General features: G+C 38.8%; 1 protein-coding gene across 1 annotated transcript in view; it reads right to left on the reverse strand.

Annotated features, from left to right (window-relative positions):
- Positions 1 to 18,315, reverse strand: part of szt2 (SZT2 subunit of KICSTOR complex) — a 246,689-nt gene that overhangs the window by 152,019 nt on the left and 76,355 nt on the right. Inside the window, exons 27-31 of the mRNA XM_060830553.1 lie at positions 17,321 to 17,368; positions 14,641 to 14,768; positions 13,420 to 13,681; positions 2,693 to 2,867; positions 2,157 to 2,249 (exon numbers count right to left, since the gene is read on the reverse strand). Of these exons, the coding sequence (XP_060686536.1) occupies positions 2,157 to 2,249; positions 2,693 to 2,867; positions 13,420 to 13,681; positions 14,641 to 14,768; positions 17,321 to 17,368 (706 nt within the window). The remainder of the gene's footprint in view (positions 1 to 2,156; positions 2,250 to 2,692; positions 2,868 to 13,419; positions 13,682 to 14,640; positions 14,769 to 17,320; positions 17,369 to 18,315) is intronic.

The following is an 18,315-nucleotide window of genomic DNA, read 5'->3' on the forward strand; positions in this document are numbered from 1 at the left end:
AATTCAATAGCTGCTTGTTGGGACCATTGCTAGCTGACATTGAGATTGCTGTGGTAGCAGCTTATGTGATGACAAGACCTTGGTGTGTGGGGTTTGGGGTAAGGACACGGGGGAAAGATGCTCAGGCTCTAAAATTATTGAACTCGTCACTGAATACTGAAGGTTGCAGCATCCCCAAAAGGAAAATGAAGTGTTCTTCCAACTAGTGTTGAGCTTCACTGCAGGACTGCAGCAAACCTGAGTCAGATATGTTGGCCAAGGAACACAGTGTACATAATCTGTCCATGCTTATTGCAGAGTGTAGGTCCTGATGAGAGGCGCTTAGGAGTTTAATTTCCTATACTAATTCATTATTACTTAATCCGTGCTAGAAAATTCATGTATTGTTGTCACTTATTTGCATAGTCATAAAAGCATTAATATAAACAGGATTGAAAATTGGCCCTTTGAGCTGACGAAAGCCATTCTGTGGCCTTAAGTTCACTTTCTCATCTGCCCACTATCACACTTGACTGCCTTTTCAATCCAAAATCTGTCCAAGCTAGCTTTGAGTGTTCAAGAATCCAACCTTTACTATCCTACTACGTAGTGTATGTGCTGTTTTTGAATTTTTTTTAATAGTAGAATTAGATAGATTCTTGATAAGCAAAGGGGTGAAAAATGTCAGGGTATACAGAGAAACCTCAATTATCCAAACAACACGGGTGGGGAGAATTTTGTTCGGACAATCAAATGTTCGGATAATGGAATACTCAGATAACACAGTTTAGCGAAGAATCGGGACCTTGCAATCTTGTTCGGATAAGCAATGTTCCTCTGTATAGGAACATGGAGTAAATCAGATCAACCATAATATTACTGAAAGGTGAAGCAGATTCAAGGAGGCTTCACCTGCTCCTAATTCATGTGTTCCGAAGAGAATTTCTAACACTAACGATCTCACAGAATAAATTCCTCCTCAGCTTCAATTTATATAGAAAGCCCCTCATTTTGAAATTGTGCCTCCTAGTACGAGATGTCTCCATGAAGGAAAATCTCCTTTCAGCAACTATACTGTGAAGCCCCCTCAGAATCTTTTATCTTTCAAAAGATCACTTCTCATTCTTCTAAATTCCAATGAGTATAGGCTCAACCTGCGTAATCTTTCTTCATAAGACAAACCCCTCACCCCAGGAGTCAGCTTAGTGAAACTTCTATGAACTGGTTCCAAAGCAAGCAAAAAAAGTGATAAAAATTGTACACGCTACCCCAGCTAAGATCTCCTTAATGCCTTCTACAGTCATAACAAAACCTCTGTACTTATATATTTCATTCACCTTGCAATAAAGGCCAACATTATGTTTCCCTTCCTAATTGCTTACTTCATCTGTATTCTGACTTTTTCTGATTCATGTATGAGGCCACCCAGATAACTCTGTACTGCAGCATTCTACAGTCTCTTTCATTTCAAATAACGGTCTGCTTTCTGTTCCTCCTGACAAAGTGGTCAACCTCACATTTTCTCACATGAAAAGCCCACTTGCTTAACCCATCTTTATCCCATTGCAGATTTACTGCATCCTCTTTACAACCAGCTTTCTTACCTATCCATGTACCATTAGTTTAGTCAGTCTCTTCATTCACGACATTAATATAAATTGTAACTAGTTGAGACCTCAGTACTGATCATTGCAGCACTTCACTAGCTATAGTTTGCCATTCTGCAAATGAAAAGTTATGATCCTCCCCAGTGCTCAAGGACTCTTCGGCTGTCATCACCACAACTTTCACAATGAGAATGGCCATGTGGGTTAAATACTGTAAAGCTGCTGTTTCCAACGAAACACACACGGAACGAATTAAAGGAAAAAAGTAAAATGGCACATCCGTTATGAGGTTTAATCCTATTTGTAACCATATAACGTTTTTAATCAGGCTTCAGTTGACATAACCAAATAGCATTGCCAATCTGTCCCTCAATGTCCTGAACAAAACAGCTGATTTGCATATCTCATTGGGGATAGTCATGGTTTATAACCATATGATTTGTGACTTACTGTGCAGACAATCTGCATTTCTCATTAGTAAAGCAATTTATAGCTTTGCATAATTTCTTTTCTCAAATCTCTGACTGAATTCCCAATTACAGTGCATGTTTTAGGTCATTGCAAACTTACCTCTCGCTTCGCTGAGGGCGGACAGTAAAAGAAATAATAAGGATTTGAAGGCACTGTCTTGAAATGTTGCCGTCCAATCTCAAGGAATTTGTCCTGAAAAGACAAATTTCAAAGCAGAGAGTCAAAACAGAGGTTTACATGAAAATGTAATTATGTAGGTCATTTCATCAGTTACTGCTTTTAATTTTAAATGTTCATCAAATAACTTGTGAACTAAAAAATCATTAAGTGAACAAAGTCAGAGATAAACAGAAGTTAAAGGTTAAAATCTAATAAAATCTTCACTCCAACACTGAAGTTTAGTTAATGCAGATTTGCTGAACACAATCAATTGCATAATGCCTCACCTAATTTTATATCATGCCTTTGACATTTTTTATATATGTAATTCACCTCTTTTTTTCTTCAAGATTTATAACTGAATGCTGTATCCTTAAGAATGGCCACACACTCTATTTCATCCTTTTCTTTCTAATATTTGTTCTACTGTCTGTTCATTGATAAATAGAAATAGCTGCTAAAACTCACTGCAATACCTGAATGATTTTATGCAAGTTGGGGTAGACCTCACAATGTTGGCTGGACTGAAGAAATGATAAAGGAAATTCCAGACAGATCTTCTTCGCTTTTGGTTCTTCATGTGTCACTGGAGATGCAACACTGGACTGTACACTCTTCAAATCTTGCTCACTGAGGTCTTCAGTCTCTATACTGGTAAGAGAACAGAAAAACATCAGTGACCTTAGAAGGTAAAATCTAATAATACACTATTTATATGATATCGCATATGATCAGAGATGAAATACATTTCCAGTCACTGCAAGTATTAAATCTAGTAATACATTTTATACAATACGCTCCAAAAGCTGTCTGGCTTATCCATTCCCCATAAAAATATGCAAAATACATCTGGTATTGGTGTGTGTTGGATTTCTTTTAAATGTTTGGCAAGGTCTTTTCCCTGGGTTGGGGGAATCCAGAACTAGATTACCTAGGTTTAGGGTGAGAGGGGAAAGATTTAAAAGGAACCGAAGGGGCAACATTTTCCCACAGAGGGTGGTGTGCATATGGAATGAGCTGCCAGAGGAAGTGGTGAAGGCTGGTACAATTATAACATTTGAAAGGCATCTGGATGGGTATATGAATTGGAAGGGTTTGAAGGGATATGGGCCAAGTACTGGCAATTGGGATTAGATTAATTTAGAATATCTGGTCAGCATGGATGAGTTGGACCAAAGGGTATGTTTCCATGTAGTATATCTCTACGACGCTATTAGAAGTGATGTATTAAGGCAGGTGAGATCATCCAAAACATTTCTATCTATACACTAATTTGTACCAAATCTTCACTCATCACACCTTCACACACTGACCTAAGTTGATTCCCAGTTAAGCAATGCTTCAATTTTAAAATTCTCAAGTTATCCCATTACTTGCTTATCTCTGTAATCTACCCCAGCATGATTGAACATCCCTGATATTACTTGCTCCAGCACTGATAGCTGTCTGTTTAGTTTTGGAGCTCTGCAATTTCCTCTGGAAACCTACTTCTCTGCTTCTCTTTCCTCCTTTTTGATGCTCCTGAACATCTATATATTTTGACCAAGCTTAACATCCTCCCCGATATTGTATCTCATGTGTTAATTAGTGCCATATTTTGCTCAGCCTAGCTTTGTGAAGCAATTTAAAGACATCTTACTACATAATGCCGCTACATGAATACAAGCTGGCATCATTGGTGGTACCTTGAAAAAGATTATTGACTAATTACAAAAATTTCTCAGGAATCCACAGCCATTTTATTTTGCTTAGCAAGACTGACATGGAATCCATAACTAAAAGAAAATCGGTATGATTAATCACTGCTTCAACTCTCAACGCGATTACTGTCATATAGAGTCAAAGAAAATTCTCACTATGAGAATTTCTTCTCACATATTTAATCTCAGTCACCAATTGGTACCCTCCCAATGCACAAATCCACCTTATGTTGGGAATAACAAATCTGCATTCAAAATGATTCAGAAAATTTTACAAAGAAAGATTTCCAGTTTACCAGATACGATGAAGCTGCAGCAACCCAGATCACGTCAGCTTAATGAATGGACATGATTGTTTAGTTAATGGTCATTTATCACTTTAAGAGTTTAGGATCAGAAGTGTATTCACAGGGTATGCAATTCCCAGCTGAGTTTTATGAAGCAATATAATTTAACTCACAGCAGCTGCCGGCAATTTCATTGTCTTTCTATACCCAGATAATTGCTTCAATCAAATTTACATATGGCAATATAAAATTGTACTGCTAGCACGAACCAACTTCCAAGGCCAGCAAGGAGACAGGTGGATTTTGATCTGCTAACAGTTTTATATAAAAACTTTTTATGAAAGAAAATTAGATGATCCCTAACATCCAAAATCAAATTTCAGTGAAATTATGAAGAAAGCTGAGCTAAGTCACAGATAGTTTAATAAAAATATCAAAGACTTTAAGATTATGAAAGGAAATAATAAGGAAGACATAGAGATAATGTTTCTAGTTATGGAGAGACCAAACCTAGAGGTGATCATATGAAATAGTTTCCAATAAACCCAACAAGCAATTCAGGAGAAATAATTCTACCCAAGGAATAGTAAATTGTGGAGTCTGCTAAAACAAATAGTGGTTGAGGCAAAGGGCATATTTAAGGCAAAACTATGTAAGTACATAATGAAGAAAACAATAAAAGGACATGCTGGTAGGTTATACAGAGAGATCTAGGAACACCTGAAGTGTAAATGGCAGCAAAGATTGGTGTACTGCTGTGTTTGAAGATCTATATAACTCTACTATAGCTATGCTAAGACATGCAGAAATATTTTATAATTAAAATCACACAAAATATTTTGCTTGCAAATTACTCAGGATCAAAATATTTAGATGTAAGTTTGCTCGCTGAGCTGGAAGGTTCGTTTTCAGATGTTTTGTCACCATACTAGGTAACATCATCAGTGAGCATGTGGCAAAGCACCGATGTTAGTGTCAAAGGTGTGTACTGGAAAAGCACAGCAGGTCAGGCAGCATCCGAGGGGCAGAAGAATCGACGTTTCAGGCAAAAGCTCTTCATCAGAAACCTTGCTGAAGAAGGGTTTTTGCACAAAACATCGACTTTCCTACTCCTCAGATGCTGCTTGACTGAATATGCTTTTCCAGCACCACATTCTCAACTCTGATCTCCAACATCTGCAGTCCTCACTTTTACTCACTGCTGTTAGTGACCTACTTTCTATTTGTATTTAGGTTTCCTTGGGCTGGTGATGTCATTTCCTGTGGTGATGTCAGTTCTTGTGGTGATGCCATTTCCTATGGTGATGTCATTTTTCCATGTCATTTCTTGTTATTTCTCTCAGATGTGGTAATGTCATTCCCTGTCCCTTTTCAGAAGAAAAGGAAATGACATCAACACTGGAAATGGCATCACCAACCCAAGGAAACCTAAACACATAAATAGAAAGTGGATCACTGACACTAGTGCTTCACGGGAGGCTCATGATGATGTTACCTAGTATGGTGACGAAACGTCTGAAAACGAAACTTCCAACTCAGTGAGCAAACTTACATCCGGAACCTCAACCTAAGCTACAAATCTTCTCAAAACAGACTTTCAAAATACTTCTTTAATAATAATTTCTGCAGAAAACCTCAGGAACTGAGAGGGGAAGGTCACATAGAATTTTGCATTCCATTGAATACTTCCTCTGATTTCTTTGCTAGTTACCTTAAAACACAGAGAAAGTAATCACCATGTTCCTTCACCTAACAGTCTTTTTAAGAGTTACTGTTGCTGACATTCAATTACTTTCAGGCCTTCACATGTGTTATAGAGTCACAGAGATGTATAGCAGGGAAACAGACCTTTCAGTCCAACTCATCCATGCTGACCAGATATCCTAAAATTAGTCTAGTTCCATTTACCAGTACTTGACCCATATCCTTCTAATTCCTTCCTATTCATACACCCATCCAGATGCCTTTTAAATGTTGTAATTGTACCAGTCTCCACTATTTCTTCTGGCAGCTCATTCCATACACTCACACCCTCTGCATGAAAAAATGCCCCTTAAGTCACTTTTAAATCTTTCCCCTCTCACCCTAAACCTGTATCCTCTAGTTATGGACTCCTCCACCACAAGGAAAAGACCTTGTCTATTTACTCTATCCATGCCCTTCATGATTTTATAAACCTCTATAAGGTCATTCCTCAGCCTCCAACATTCCAAGGAAAACAGTTCCAGCTTATTCAGCCTCTCCCTATAGATCAAGTCATCCAACCCTGGCAACTTCCTTGTAAATATTTTCTGAACTCTTTCAAGTTTCACAATATCCTTCCGACAGGAGCGAGACCAGAGCTGCACACAATATTCCAAAAGTGGCCTAAACATTGTGCTGTGCAGCTGCAACATGACCTCCCAACATGTATACTCAATACTCTGACCAATAAAGGTAAAAACAATGACTGCAGATGCTGAAAACCAGATTCTGGATTAGAGTGGTGCTGGAAAAGCACAGCAGTTCAGGCAACATCCAAGGAGCAGGAAAATCGACGTTTTGGGGCAAAAGCCCTTCATCAAGCTTTTTGGGCTTTTGCTCAAAACGTCGATTTTCCTGCTCTTCGGATGCTGCCTCTACTGCTTTGCTTTTCCAGCACCACTCTAATCCAGCTCTGACCAATAAAGGCAAGTATACCAAATGCCTTCTTCACTATTCTATCTACCTGTACATCCGTTTTCAAGGAACTATGAACATGCACTCCAAGGCTTCTTTGTTCAGCAACACTCTCCAGAACCTTACCATTAAATGTATAAGTCCACCCCTGATGTGCCTTTCCAAAATGCAGCATCTCACATTTGGCACAGTGGCTCAGTGGTTAGCACTGCCACCTCACAGTACCAGGAATGTGGGTTCGATTCCAGCCTCGGGCGGCTGTCTGTTTGGAGTTTGCACATTCTCCCTTTGTTGTGGGCAGCACGGTGGCACAGTGGTTAGCACTGCTGTCTCACAGCGCCTGAGACCCGGGTTCAATTCCCGACTCAGGCGACTGACTGTGTGGAGTTTGCACGTTCTCCCCGTGTCTGCGTGGGTTTCCTCTGGGTGCTCCGGTTTCCTCCCACAGTCCAAAGATGTGCGGGTCAGGTGAATTGGCCATGCTAAACTGCCCGTAGTGTTAGGTAAGGGGTAAATGTAGGGGTATGGGTGGGTTGCGCTTTGGCGGGTCGGTGTGGACTTGTTGGGCCGAAGGGCCTGTTTCCACACTGTAAGTAATCTAATCTAATCTAAACTCCACCTGCCATTCCTTGGCCCCTTGACCCATCTGATCAAGATTCCATTGTAATCTGAGGTAACCTGCTTCGCTGTCCACACCTCCAATTTTAGTGCCATCTGCAAACTTACTAACTATACCTCCTATGTTCATATCCAAATAATTTATGTAAATGATGAAAAGCAATAGACCCAGCACCAATCCTTATGGTATACCACTGGCCACAGGCCTCCAGTCTGAAAAGCAACCATTCACCACCATCCTCTGTCTTCTTTTTTCAATGCAGTGTTGTATCTAAATGGCTAGTTCTTCCTGTATTCCATAGGATCTAACTTTGCTAGCCAGTCTACCAGGAGGAACCCCTTGTCACAATGATGATTCACCGGAGGTTTTTATACGTAGTAATATATTTGAAAGTCTAAAAATGAAGATTTCACTTTCTATTTTAAAACCACTGAAATATTTCTACAGGCACTTTTGTTAAAATTGGATTGTTGATAAGTTTTCTAAAACAAAATGGAAAGAATTTAAAATGAAACAATTTTGACAAAAAACATGAATGCTTTTGAATTTCTTACCACATTTGAATTATGATTGAAATAAATATTTTAAGTGTATTTGTCAGAGTATTGCCCTGTGTACCATAATTTTATTCTTTAGTTAAGTTTGATTTCATAAATAAATAAGAAGTTCACTTGAAGCACAAGGAAAATAAATTCACTCAGGCATTTTGAATTAGGTGCGAGTCAACTAGTCTTCCTTCTTCTAAGTCATATTTTTGATAAAATAAAGCATCATTGAAACCAAGACAAAGCAACAACAGAGGAATGTACAGTTACCAATTAGCAGCTCTCAGCATAGAGAGAGGAACTGATAGTGGCAAAATAAGTGGGAAGAACAAAATCAATGTTAAAAATATGATGTATCAAAATCCTGGAAGGCTTGACAATGTAAATATGCTTCCCCTAGCTGGAGGGATTGGGACTAGCAGTTACAGTCTCAGGATAAAGGGCCAGAAGGTAGATGAGGAGAAATGCCTTCACTCAGAAGGTTGTAGACATTCAAAATCAATCAGTCTAAGGTCTGTGGCTTTGCTGCGATGTGTTTGGACTGTGATTTTGGGAGGGTCTGTCAAAATTGTTTAATTTTATATTCTTTCCAATTTGTTTTTGAAAGCTCACATCAACATGGTTCTTGAAGAATACAAGTTTAATGATATGGCTGTGGAAATATTTCAGTGATTTTAAATAGAAAGATATATCTTCTTTTTTTTACTTTCAAATACATTAGTACATACAAAAACTTCAGATGAATCATCGTTGTGGGCATTAAGTAGCAGAACCAAATGGCCATAAGATGTAGGAGCAGATGTAGACCATTGGGCCAACTGAGTCTGCTCCACCATTTCTCCAAATCATGGCACATCTGACAATCGTCAACTCCACTTTCTATCTTAATCTCAAATATTGCTAATGACCAGCCTCTACAGTTGTCTGTGTTAAAGAATTACAAACAGTCTTCACTTTCTGAAAATCAACTCCTGCTCATCTGTGCGACCCATTACTCTGAGATTATGCCCTCTGATCCTGGACTTTCCCAGAAGGGGAAACAACCTCTTTACATTTAATCTGTCAAGCTTCTAAAAATCTTCAGGAAGGCTACCTCTCATCCCTCAATCTACTCGATCTCTCCTCGTAAGAAAATCCTTCTTAATTAATCTTCTCTGGATTCCTCCAATGGCAGTATACCATTCCTTAGATATGGGGCCAAAACCGTTCATAGAATTCCAGATGTGTTCTGACCAATGCTTTGTATAGTTCTATCAAAACTTCCTTACTCTTATGCTACATTCCCTTCGAATTAACAGCCAAGATTCCAGTTGCCTTCCTTTCTACCTGCTGGACTTGAATGCCAGCTTTTTGTGACTTATGCATTAGAACCCCATAATCTCTATTTTGTAGCGTTCTGCGGCTTTTCTCTATTTAAATAATGTTCAACTGCTCCATTTTTGTATAACCTTACATTTGCTCACATCATTTTTGATTTGCCAAATTTTTGCCCACTCACTTGTCTATATTCTTCCATCGACTCTTTGTGTCGTCCTCACCACTTCCCTTCCCATCTACTTTTTGCGTCGTCTATAAACTTGGCAATTGTACATTCGCTTTCTTCATCCAAGTCATTAATACTTATTGTGAACAACTATGGCCTCAGCACGGATCCTTGGGGCACTCCACTAGTTACTGGCTGCCATCCTGAAAATGCCCACGTGATCTCAACTTTTTTGCATTCTCTTAGTTAGCCAACCACCTTCTTTTGGGCTAGGTATGATTTCAACCAGTGGAATTTTCCCTCTGATTTCCTGACTTCAAATTTGCTGGGTGGTCTTAAAGCTATTCCCAGCCAAATATTGTATGAATGTTAAGGGCAATCATTCTCGCCTTAACACATGAGTTCAGTTCTTCTGTTCACTTTTGGACATCGGACTTTAAGTTTTCATCTTCTCCAATTGAGAAATGAGGTTTGAAAAAAAAGAAACAAATGAATCTAAAAATTAAATTGGTACGTATTGCATGGGGAAGGCAATTTCAAGATTCAACAGCAACTTGATAATTGCTTTCATATTTCTCCAATATTATCTTTTCTCGGCAGTAAATGTTTAAATGAATAAGCATTTTTCGGTCATGTTAATATAGCCATAAACAAATAACTAAAGCGAATCATTCTCAGAATTCATTAAAATAAATTTCCAACCTTTCTTATGCTCTCTAAACACTGTGTTCTTCATCAAGAATAAATACTCAGAAGTTCATATCCCAAATTTAAACTTAACTGTGAGAATTACAGTTCGATGTTCAATTCCAATATCAGGAAATTAGGTTCAACTTTTATAAATCTAATGCTAAATTCAATAATCTAAAATGATATGCAATAATGACAAATGAATGCCATTGGTATGCATTCTAAGTATCATGTATTATTGAGTAAATATGGTATAAATTGATGGGAGATTTGTTTTCTGGTTTTCACTGTATGCAACTTTCCCCTCATTTAGTGGAAAAGCCTTTAACCTTGTTCTCTGGAAGTCAATCCCTAAACGATGACATTTTACATCCCAGAAGGAGATCCTGCAATTTTGCCACTGCCCTTAAAGAATTAGCCAGAAGCTCTGTTCCATTTCTTGCTCTTTTACGATGCTTGCTTCTCTTTCATGAATATATGTCTGTTCCCTTTATAAAAGCCATTTGGATTCCCTCTCACTATTCACAGAAATTCAATCTTTCAAGAAAAAAATTCTAACTCTTTCCTTGATTTTTTTGGTGATAGGGTCAAAGAGTCAGAGAGGTACAGAAAAGGACCCTTCAGACTATCATGCTCATGCCAGTCCAGAATAACTACCTAACCATTATATGCAATTTTCCAGTACTTGGCCCATAAACTTGTATCAAGATTAGAGTGGTGCTGGAAACGCACAACAGGTCAGGCAGCATCCGAGGAGCAGGAAAATCAATGTTTCGGGCAGGATTCCTGATGAAGGATTTCCTGCCCGAAACATTGATTTTCCTGCTTCTCAGGTGCTGCCAGACCTGCTGTGCTTTTCCAGAACCACTCTAATCTTGACTGTAATCTCCAGCATCTGCAGTCCTCACTTTCGCCTAGTTGACCCTAACCTTGTTTGTGTTGGCTTTGCAAGTGCACATTTAATTGCTTCTTAAATGTTATAGAGGTTTCTGCCTTTACCAACATTATAGGCAGAGTGTTTCAGTTTTCGATTACCCTTTGGATTTTTTTTTACATTAAACCTAGGCCTCTGGTTAACGAGCAGTGAAAATAGGTTTTTATTTGAGTATGTAAACATGATCTTCTCAAAATTTTGTTTGTTCGATTATTAAAAGCCCTTCGTTTCTCAAGATTTCCTCTTAACTAAAGCTCTGGAAATGTCTGGGTGGTACAGTGGCTCAGTGGTTAGCCTACTGCCACACAGTGCAAGGGGCCCGGGTTCAATTCCAGCCTCGGGTAACTGTATGGAGTTTGCACATTCTCCACATGTCTGTGTGGGTTTCCTCCAAGTACTCCTGTTTCTTCCCACAGTCCAAAGATGTGCAGATTAGATGGATTGGCAATGCTAAATTGCCCATAATGTCCAGGTTTATAGAGTCAGAGAGGTACAGCGTGGAAACAGACCCTTCGGTCCAAGGCAGCCATATCGACCAGATATCCCAACCCAATCTAGTCCCACTTGTCAAAACCCAGCCCATATCCCACCAAACACTTCCTATTCATATACCCATCCAAATGCCTTTTAAATATTACAATTGTATCAACCTCCACCGCTTCCTCTGGCAGCTCATTCCATACACGCCCCAGCCTCTGCATGAAAAAGTTGCCCCTTAAGTGTCTTTTATATCTTTCTCCTCTCACCCTAACCCTATGCCCTCCAGTTCTGGACTCACCCACCCCAGTGAAAATACTTTGTCTATTTATCCAATTTACACCCTTCATGAGTTTATAGACCTCAATAAGGTCACCCCTCAACTTCCGATGCTCCAGGGAAAAAGGCCCCAGCTTGTTCAGCCTCTCCCTATAGCTCAAATCCTCCAACCCTGGCAACATCCTTGTAATCTTTTCTGAACCCTTTCAAGTTTCACAATATCTTTCTGATAGGAAGGAGATCAGAATTGCACGCAATATTCCAACAGTGGCCAATCAATGTCCTGTACAGCTGTAACATGACCTCCCAACTCCTGTACTCAATACTCTGACCAATAAAGGAAAGCCTACTAAATACCTTCTTCACTGTCCTATCTACCAGCAACTCCACTTTCAAGGAACTATGAATCTGCACTTCAATGTCTCTTTGTTCAGCAACACTCCCTAGGACCTTACCATTAAGTGTATAAGTCCTGCTAAGATGTGCTTTCCCAAAATGCAGCACCTCGCAGTTACCTGAATTAAACTCCATCTGCCACTTCTCAGCACATTAGCCCATCTGGTCAAGATCCTGTTGTAATCTGAAGGAGCCTTCTTCGCTGTCCATTACACCTCCAATTTTGGTGTCATCTGCAAACTTACTAACTGTACTTCTTATGCTTGCATCCAAATTATTTATGTAAATGAAAAAAAGTAGAGGGCCCAGCACTGATCCTTGTGGCACTCCACTGGTCACAGGTCTCCAGTCTGAAAAACAATCCTCCACCACCACCCTCTGTCTTCTACCTTTGAGCCAGTTCTGTATCCCAATGGCTAGTTCTCCCTGTATTCAGTGAGATCTAACCTTGTTAATCAGTCTCCCATGGGGAACCTCATCAAATGCCTTACTGAAGTCCACATAGATCACATCTACCGCTCTACCCTCATCAATCTTCTTTGTTACTTCTTCAAAAAACTCAATCAAGTTTGAGAGGCATGATTTCCCATGCACAAAGCAATTGTGCAGGCAGCCATGGATTAGCCATGGGAAATGCAAGGTCACAGGGATAGGGAAAGGGGAGGTGGGTCTGTGTGGGATGCTGTTCAGTGGAGTGGTGTGGACTCATTGGGCTGAATGGTCTGCTCCATACTGTATGATTCTATGATCTTAGCAAATCTCTCATTTAGCCTCTCCATAGCATTAACATCTTTTCCAGGCAACAAAGCTATGAGCAATATTTTAAATGCATCTTATCAATGATTTAGGCCACTTCTGATGGGACCATCACTAAAACAATATAATTACACCAGAAAATAAATTACAATTGCCTGCACCGCACAACAGAAAAGAAATTCCTCATGTACTTTTAACTGAACATGAACTTATTTGTTACTGATCAGAAGTTTGAATGTCTAGTATAAAGCAGGATCGTTAAACTTAACACTACTCGCCTGTTATCAGTAGACAGCTACTAAATACTATAGCGGGTCAAAACTAAATACCAAGTGTGCTGGCTGGGAGATATGTGACAACCAAAAACACAGGACAGTACCTTGAAGTAGATGCAAGAACTCCCCTCTGGACCCGCTCATCCTCAGGTTCTACTCCTCCAATCACAAATGTTGTAGGGTTGGAGTCATGATCACTCCAACGCTGCAAGTCATGACTTTCACGGAATGATCGGATATGTCCACAAAGTGTTTGCAGAAAAGTGGTGATATCAACTTCCTGTAACAATTCCTCACAGTAGTCCATAGCTGTAAGCAGGTCTTGAGAGCTGATGTAATATGATTGCTGTAAACTTCTAAATACACCTTTAAGAAGAAAGCAAAACAGCATCTTAAGAATAAACATCTGTGGCTTCAGCAGAAGTTTTATGGTACTAATGTGCCCATGAAGGTGAGTGAATTTAACTTTGGGAATGAAACATTTTCTCCTTTTAACCAAGCTTATCCCATTCCACATAGATTAATATAAACATTGCTTCAACAGTGCATCTTAATACAAACCTTAAAAAAAAACATCCCTTACTGCACATTTGCATTACGCAGAAGTTCAGGATCAGGATGCACACATTAAGAATTGGGTTAAACAAGAACAACCTGTTACTGACAGCGCATCTTTGGCAGGTTCTAGCAATGAAGAATAATTGTTAGACTGGGAATACCATCATAATTTTATTGCTGTGAGAAGGGCTAAATGTTTAATTTTAATTTTTAAACACAGAATTAAAATCAGTAACATTTGAATTCAGTTTCATGACAGTGTTATCGACAAAATTGAAAAATGAGGATTATATGACAATAACAGGGGGACATAGTGTGAAGTTTTCCCTTCTCCAAAATGAAATATTTTGCCAAGTGAAATTTAAAAGTGTGATGTAAAAATGGCAGATTGAAAGTTAAACAGTATGAGATTAGAACAGGGCCATACTACCTCATCAGGCTGATCTCAGAATCAATTATCTGTTTTTAATTTTTCTTATAAAACATAAGCCAGGAATAAGAATTTGAATTTTATATAGAAGCATGAAGCTTTGCTATTTTTCAAGTGTAAACAGCAGCCTGCTTGAAAATAGCAAATTTAGCACTAGACAGCTTTACAAGAATTCTAGTGTAAGGTATACAATAGATCATCATTTTATTAGTTTCTATATACATAAACATGGGCGAGGAATGTTCATGTCTTGGGTTATACAACACTTCAAACAGTTGGGGCATGGGAGAAATCAGTATTGAGTTACTGTAACATCAATCCCTCAGACTTTCATTACCTTTTACATAACATTGATGGTAATGCTCTTGAATAAGGTTGCAGTAGTTGGTGAGTTCTTTGTTCTTGTGGAGATAAGATTGTGGATCCACTGAGGATGAGTTTGCTGACCGCTCCTGCGACAACGATCTTAAACCAACGTTAAAAAATTCATAGTAACAATTATAATCGTTTTCCTGTCCATTTTATATGGCATTATCTCCCACCACTGAAACTCTCAGAACAGCAATATCAAATTCAACAGCAATAAATACTGTGGAAAAGCTGCATTCAAATAAATTAAGCACAAGGAGCTAAGACAGAGCATAAGAATTTGGAGAAAATTCTTGCAGTACTTTTTAGACAACTCAGACATCAGATATACCTCATGACAGTGAAGCACTGATTTAATATCACGACTGATCTGTTCTTTTAAAAAGCATTCCAATATTAAGCATGAATAAACTTGCATAGTGGAATAAGGATGAGTTAAGTACGTAAGGATTCTGAGAGAGCTGTATTGTAATAGAATGAAAGGACAGCTTTCTTAACTAATATTAATAAAGGAAAAACACGTGCTGCACGAGATGTTCTTGACAGTTGTGAGACTTTCAATGTTGCTATTAATGGAAAGCTTAAAGTAAAAACTTGACAGATAACATCCAAAACAGAAGAAAGTGGAAAAATCTCAACTCATGGTTAAAACCTTTGCTCAAGAACCATGGTGATTATGCACGAAACAGCCACTGCTGTCATTTTTATTACAGAGATATTAATGCTATAAGGGGTCCTTAAACGCTATCAAAACATGCAACATTTCCAGTGAACCGGAAATCTAACAACAATCTAAATTTCAAAATCTATGGAATAAAATTTAATTCAACTGCTAATTTTCTGCTCTATTATTAGGTATTAGTTGCTCCCAGTTCTCCAAGCTTGCTCACAGTAACACTACCATGCACGTGCCTCACACCAAATAGCAATACTAGATTCAGCATCAGCAATTCTACCCCAAGTTACAAAAATAGTTTAGGTTCATTACCACACAGTTCTCCATTAATAGCATTTCTGCAAGCATTGTTCTAAAGAAAAAAGTTAGAAGGAAAAGCAGCTGCCAACACAGCGCACTCCAAAGAGCACACCCTGGTTACAATCTAATACTGGCAGAGACCAGGGTTCGGATTTTCTGTTCAACTATTGGCTGGGATTGTGCAAAGACAAAGAAAGCAACAAAATTGTTTTGATTCATATGATTATATAGATGCACAACAAATAAAACCACCTTCAGCATGGCAATTAAAATGTAGAAAAATAGTTTCATGGACTAATCAAGCTCACAAGCAGCCAGATTTTATACTGGCAGACTAAATCAAAATCTCTGACTGGATTTTAACTTAACTGACTTGTCAGGTATAGGGGTTTCCACTCCATGGCGTACATAAGGTAACACCAACATGTTTCCTACTCAGAAGTCAGCCTGATTTACAGGCTTTGTTCCAGTTCATCATGGAGCAGATCAAAGGAAGACAGAGGGCAAGGTAAGCCCATCCCCAATAGCAGCAGCAGCAGCAGCATTGGGGGTGGAAAATCTATTGAAGTTCTCATTTAGAAGATGGGATTGGCATTAGATTAGAAGGCTGAAAGACAGGGAACAGAGGTGTGCAGGGGAACATAAAAAGGCTCATCGGAGGCCAATGGGAAAACCGAAATGGTTGAAAATTGGGAATATTGAATTGCAGGATTTGACCATGCTAAAATGCTGGATCCAGCAGGTAATTTGAAACGCACTCCTCTCCCACCCCTCCAGGATTCGACAGTCGTTGGCTGGATTTAGCTGCTAGGTGCTCAAGATTGGGAAAATTAGTGCCCAGATTAATTCAAAATGTTGAATTATAATGCACCTCACAGCAACATTCTAATACCTAAAATGCCAAACCACATTCTTGGAGTGGGTTTGTTGCTTGTCTGTAGACACCAGATGTCAATGGATTCAGATTTTTATCACTTTAGTTTCCCATTCAACTCAAACATGTCAGTTTTCAGGTTCAAAAAACTACCACCCAGAGTCACTATTTGTTTCGATTTAAACTGTTGACATGGAGCAGACAGGGTTAGTGTTTCAGTGTGTATGTCATGTAATCAATATTTCTGAAAGGCTTTTGTTTGACTTTACAAAGTAAAATGCGACCCAAATTATACATCTGAAGGTTTGTGAAATGGTTAATTATTTTCTGCAGCAGCAAACAGTACAACATTAATTTAGAACTCGTGCTATCCTGGGGAAAACTGCTGGTCAAATTCCCAGGGCATCTGGTTAAGAAGAGAAACAAAAACAGAACCAAGCTATTTTAAGCAAAAGGAGTAAATTACACGGGAGATTCTTTCACAAACTTTCAGTCAAAACATATGCAGCTGTAGGGACTCAGCATTAGGTGGAATGCTGCCTTTTATATGAGGTGAATACTAGTATGTGAAACTTTTGAGAGGAAAAGGAGAAAATTATACACAATAAGAAGATTATAGATAACAACAGAACATTCAAGTGAAATGAGAAAGGATTGGAACACGAACATGCAAGTCACCTAGCAGCAGAAAAGAATTTCTGCTATTACAAAAAAAAGTCAATCCCTTAACCAAAACAATCAAAGCATGTCCAGCAAGCAATGAATAGGAATCAGGGCTTAAGCTGATAGCTTTGCTACCTGGTTTTCAAATCCTGATACAGTTCCCAGGAAACATTGTCTTGAGATCTAAATTATTCAGAAGAGGAGGAAATTAAAAAATGCATAATCGAATCAGTCTCATTTAATTCAGACATGATCACCTCATCAATCTTATTCAGTAAAGTGGAGAGGCAGAAATAAAACAAAAAGAGCACAACTGATAGTGCCACATTCCTGATATTAACGTGACACAGTCTCTGAGTTAGGGTTGGGAATGGAATTCCAAGGGTGAAAAGCTTAGAAGTGAAGTCAGCTTAATAGATCTTGCAGTTCAATTAAGATAATAAACTATGACTTTTAGATTTTGATGACCTCATGGTATAAGACCAGAACACACTGGAGCAGAAATTTGGCCATTCGTTCCAACAAGTTTGTTCCGCAATTCAATCATGGCTGATAGGAAAATGGGGTTGAAAACCTATTTTCTCCCCATAATCTTTGATCCCCTTGACAATCAAGAACCTCTGTTTTAAATATACTGAATGACCTGACCTCCAGAGCCTTCTGTGGCAATGAATTCCACAGATTCACCACTCTCTGGATAAAAAATTTTCTCCTTATCTCCATTCTAAAGGGTCTTCCCTTTGCTCTAAGGCTGTGCCCTCAGGTCCTCGTCTCTCCTGCCAATGGAAACATCTTCCCAATGCCTACTCTGACCAAACCATTCAGTATTCTGTATGTCTCAATCAGATCCTCCCTCATTCTTTTAAACTCCATCGAGTATTGTCCCAGAGTCATCAAACATTGCTCATATGTTCAGCTTTTCATTATGGGGATCATTCTCGTGAATGTCCTCTGAATGTGCTTCAGGGCCAATACATCCTTCCTGAGATATGGGGCCTAAAATCGCACACAATACTTCAAATGTGGTCTGGCCAGAGCATTATAGAGCCTTAGAAGTACATCCTTGCTTTTATAATCAAATCCTCTCAAAATAAATGTCATCACTGCATTTGCCTTCCTAACTATTGACT

The sequence above is a fragment of the Hemiscyllium ocellatum genome, chromosome 9 (genome assembly GCF_020745735.1).
Source record: "Hemiscyllium ocellatum isolate sHemOce1 chromosome 9, sHemOce1.pat.X.cur, whole genome shotgun sequence".
Classification (NCBI taxonomy): domain Eukaryota; kingdom Metazoa; phylum Chordata; class Chondrichthyes; order Orectolobiformes; family Hemiscylliidae; genus Hemiscyllium; species Hemiscyllium ocellatum.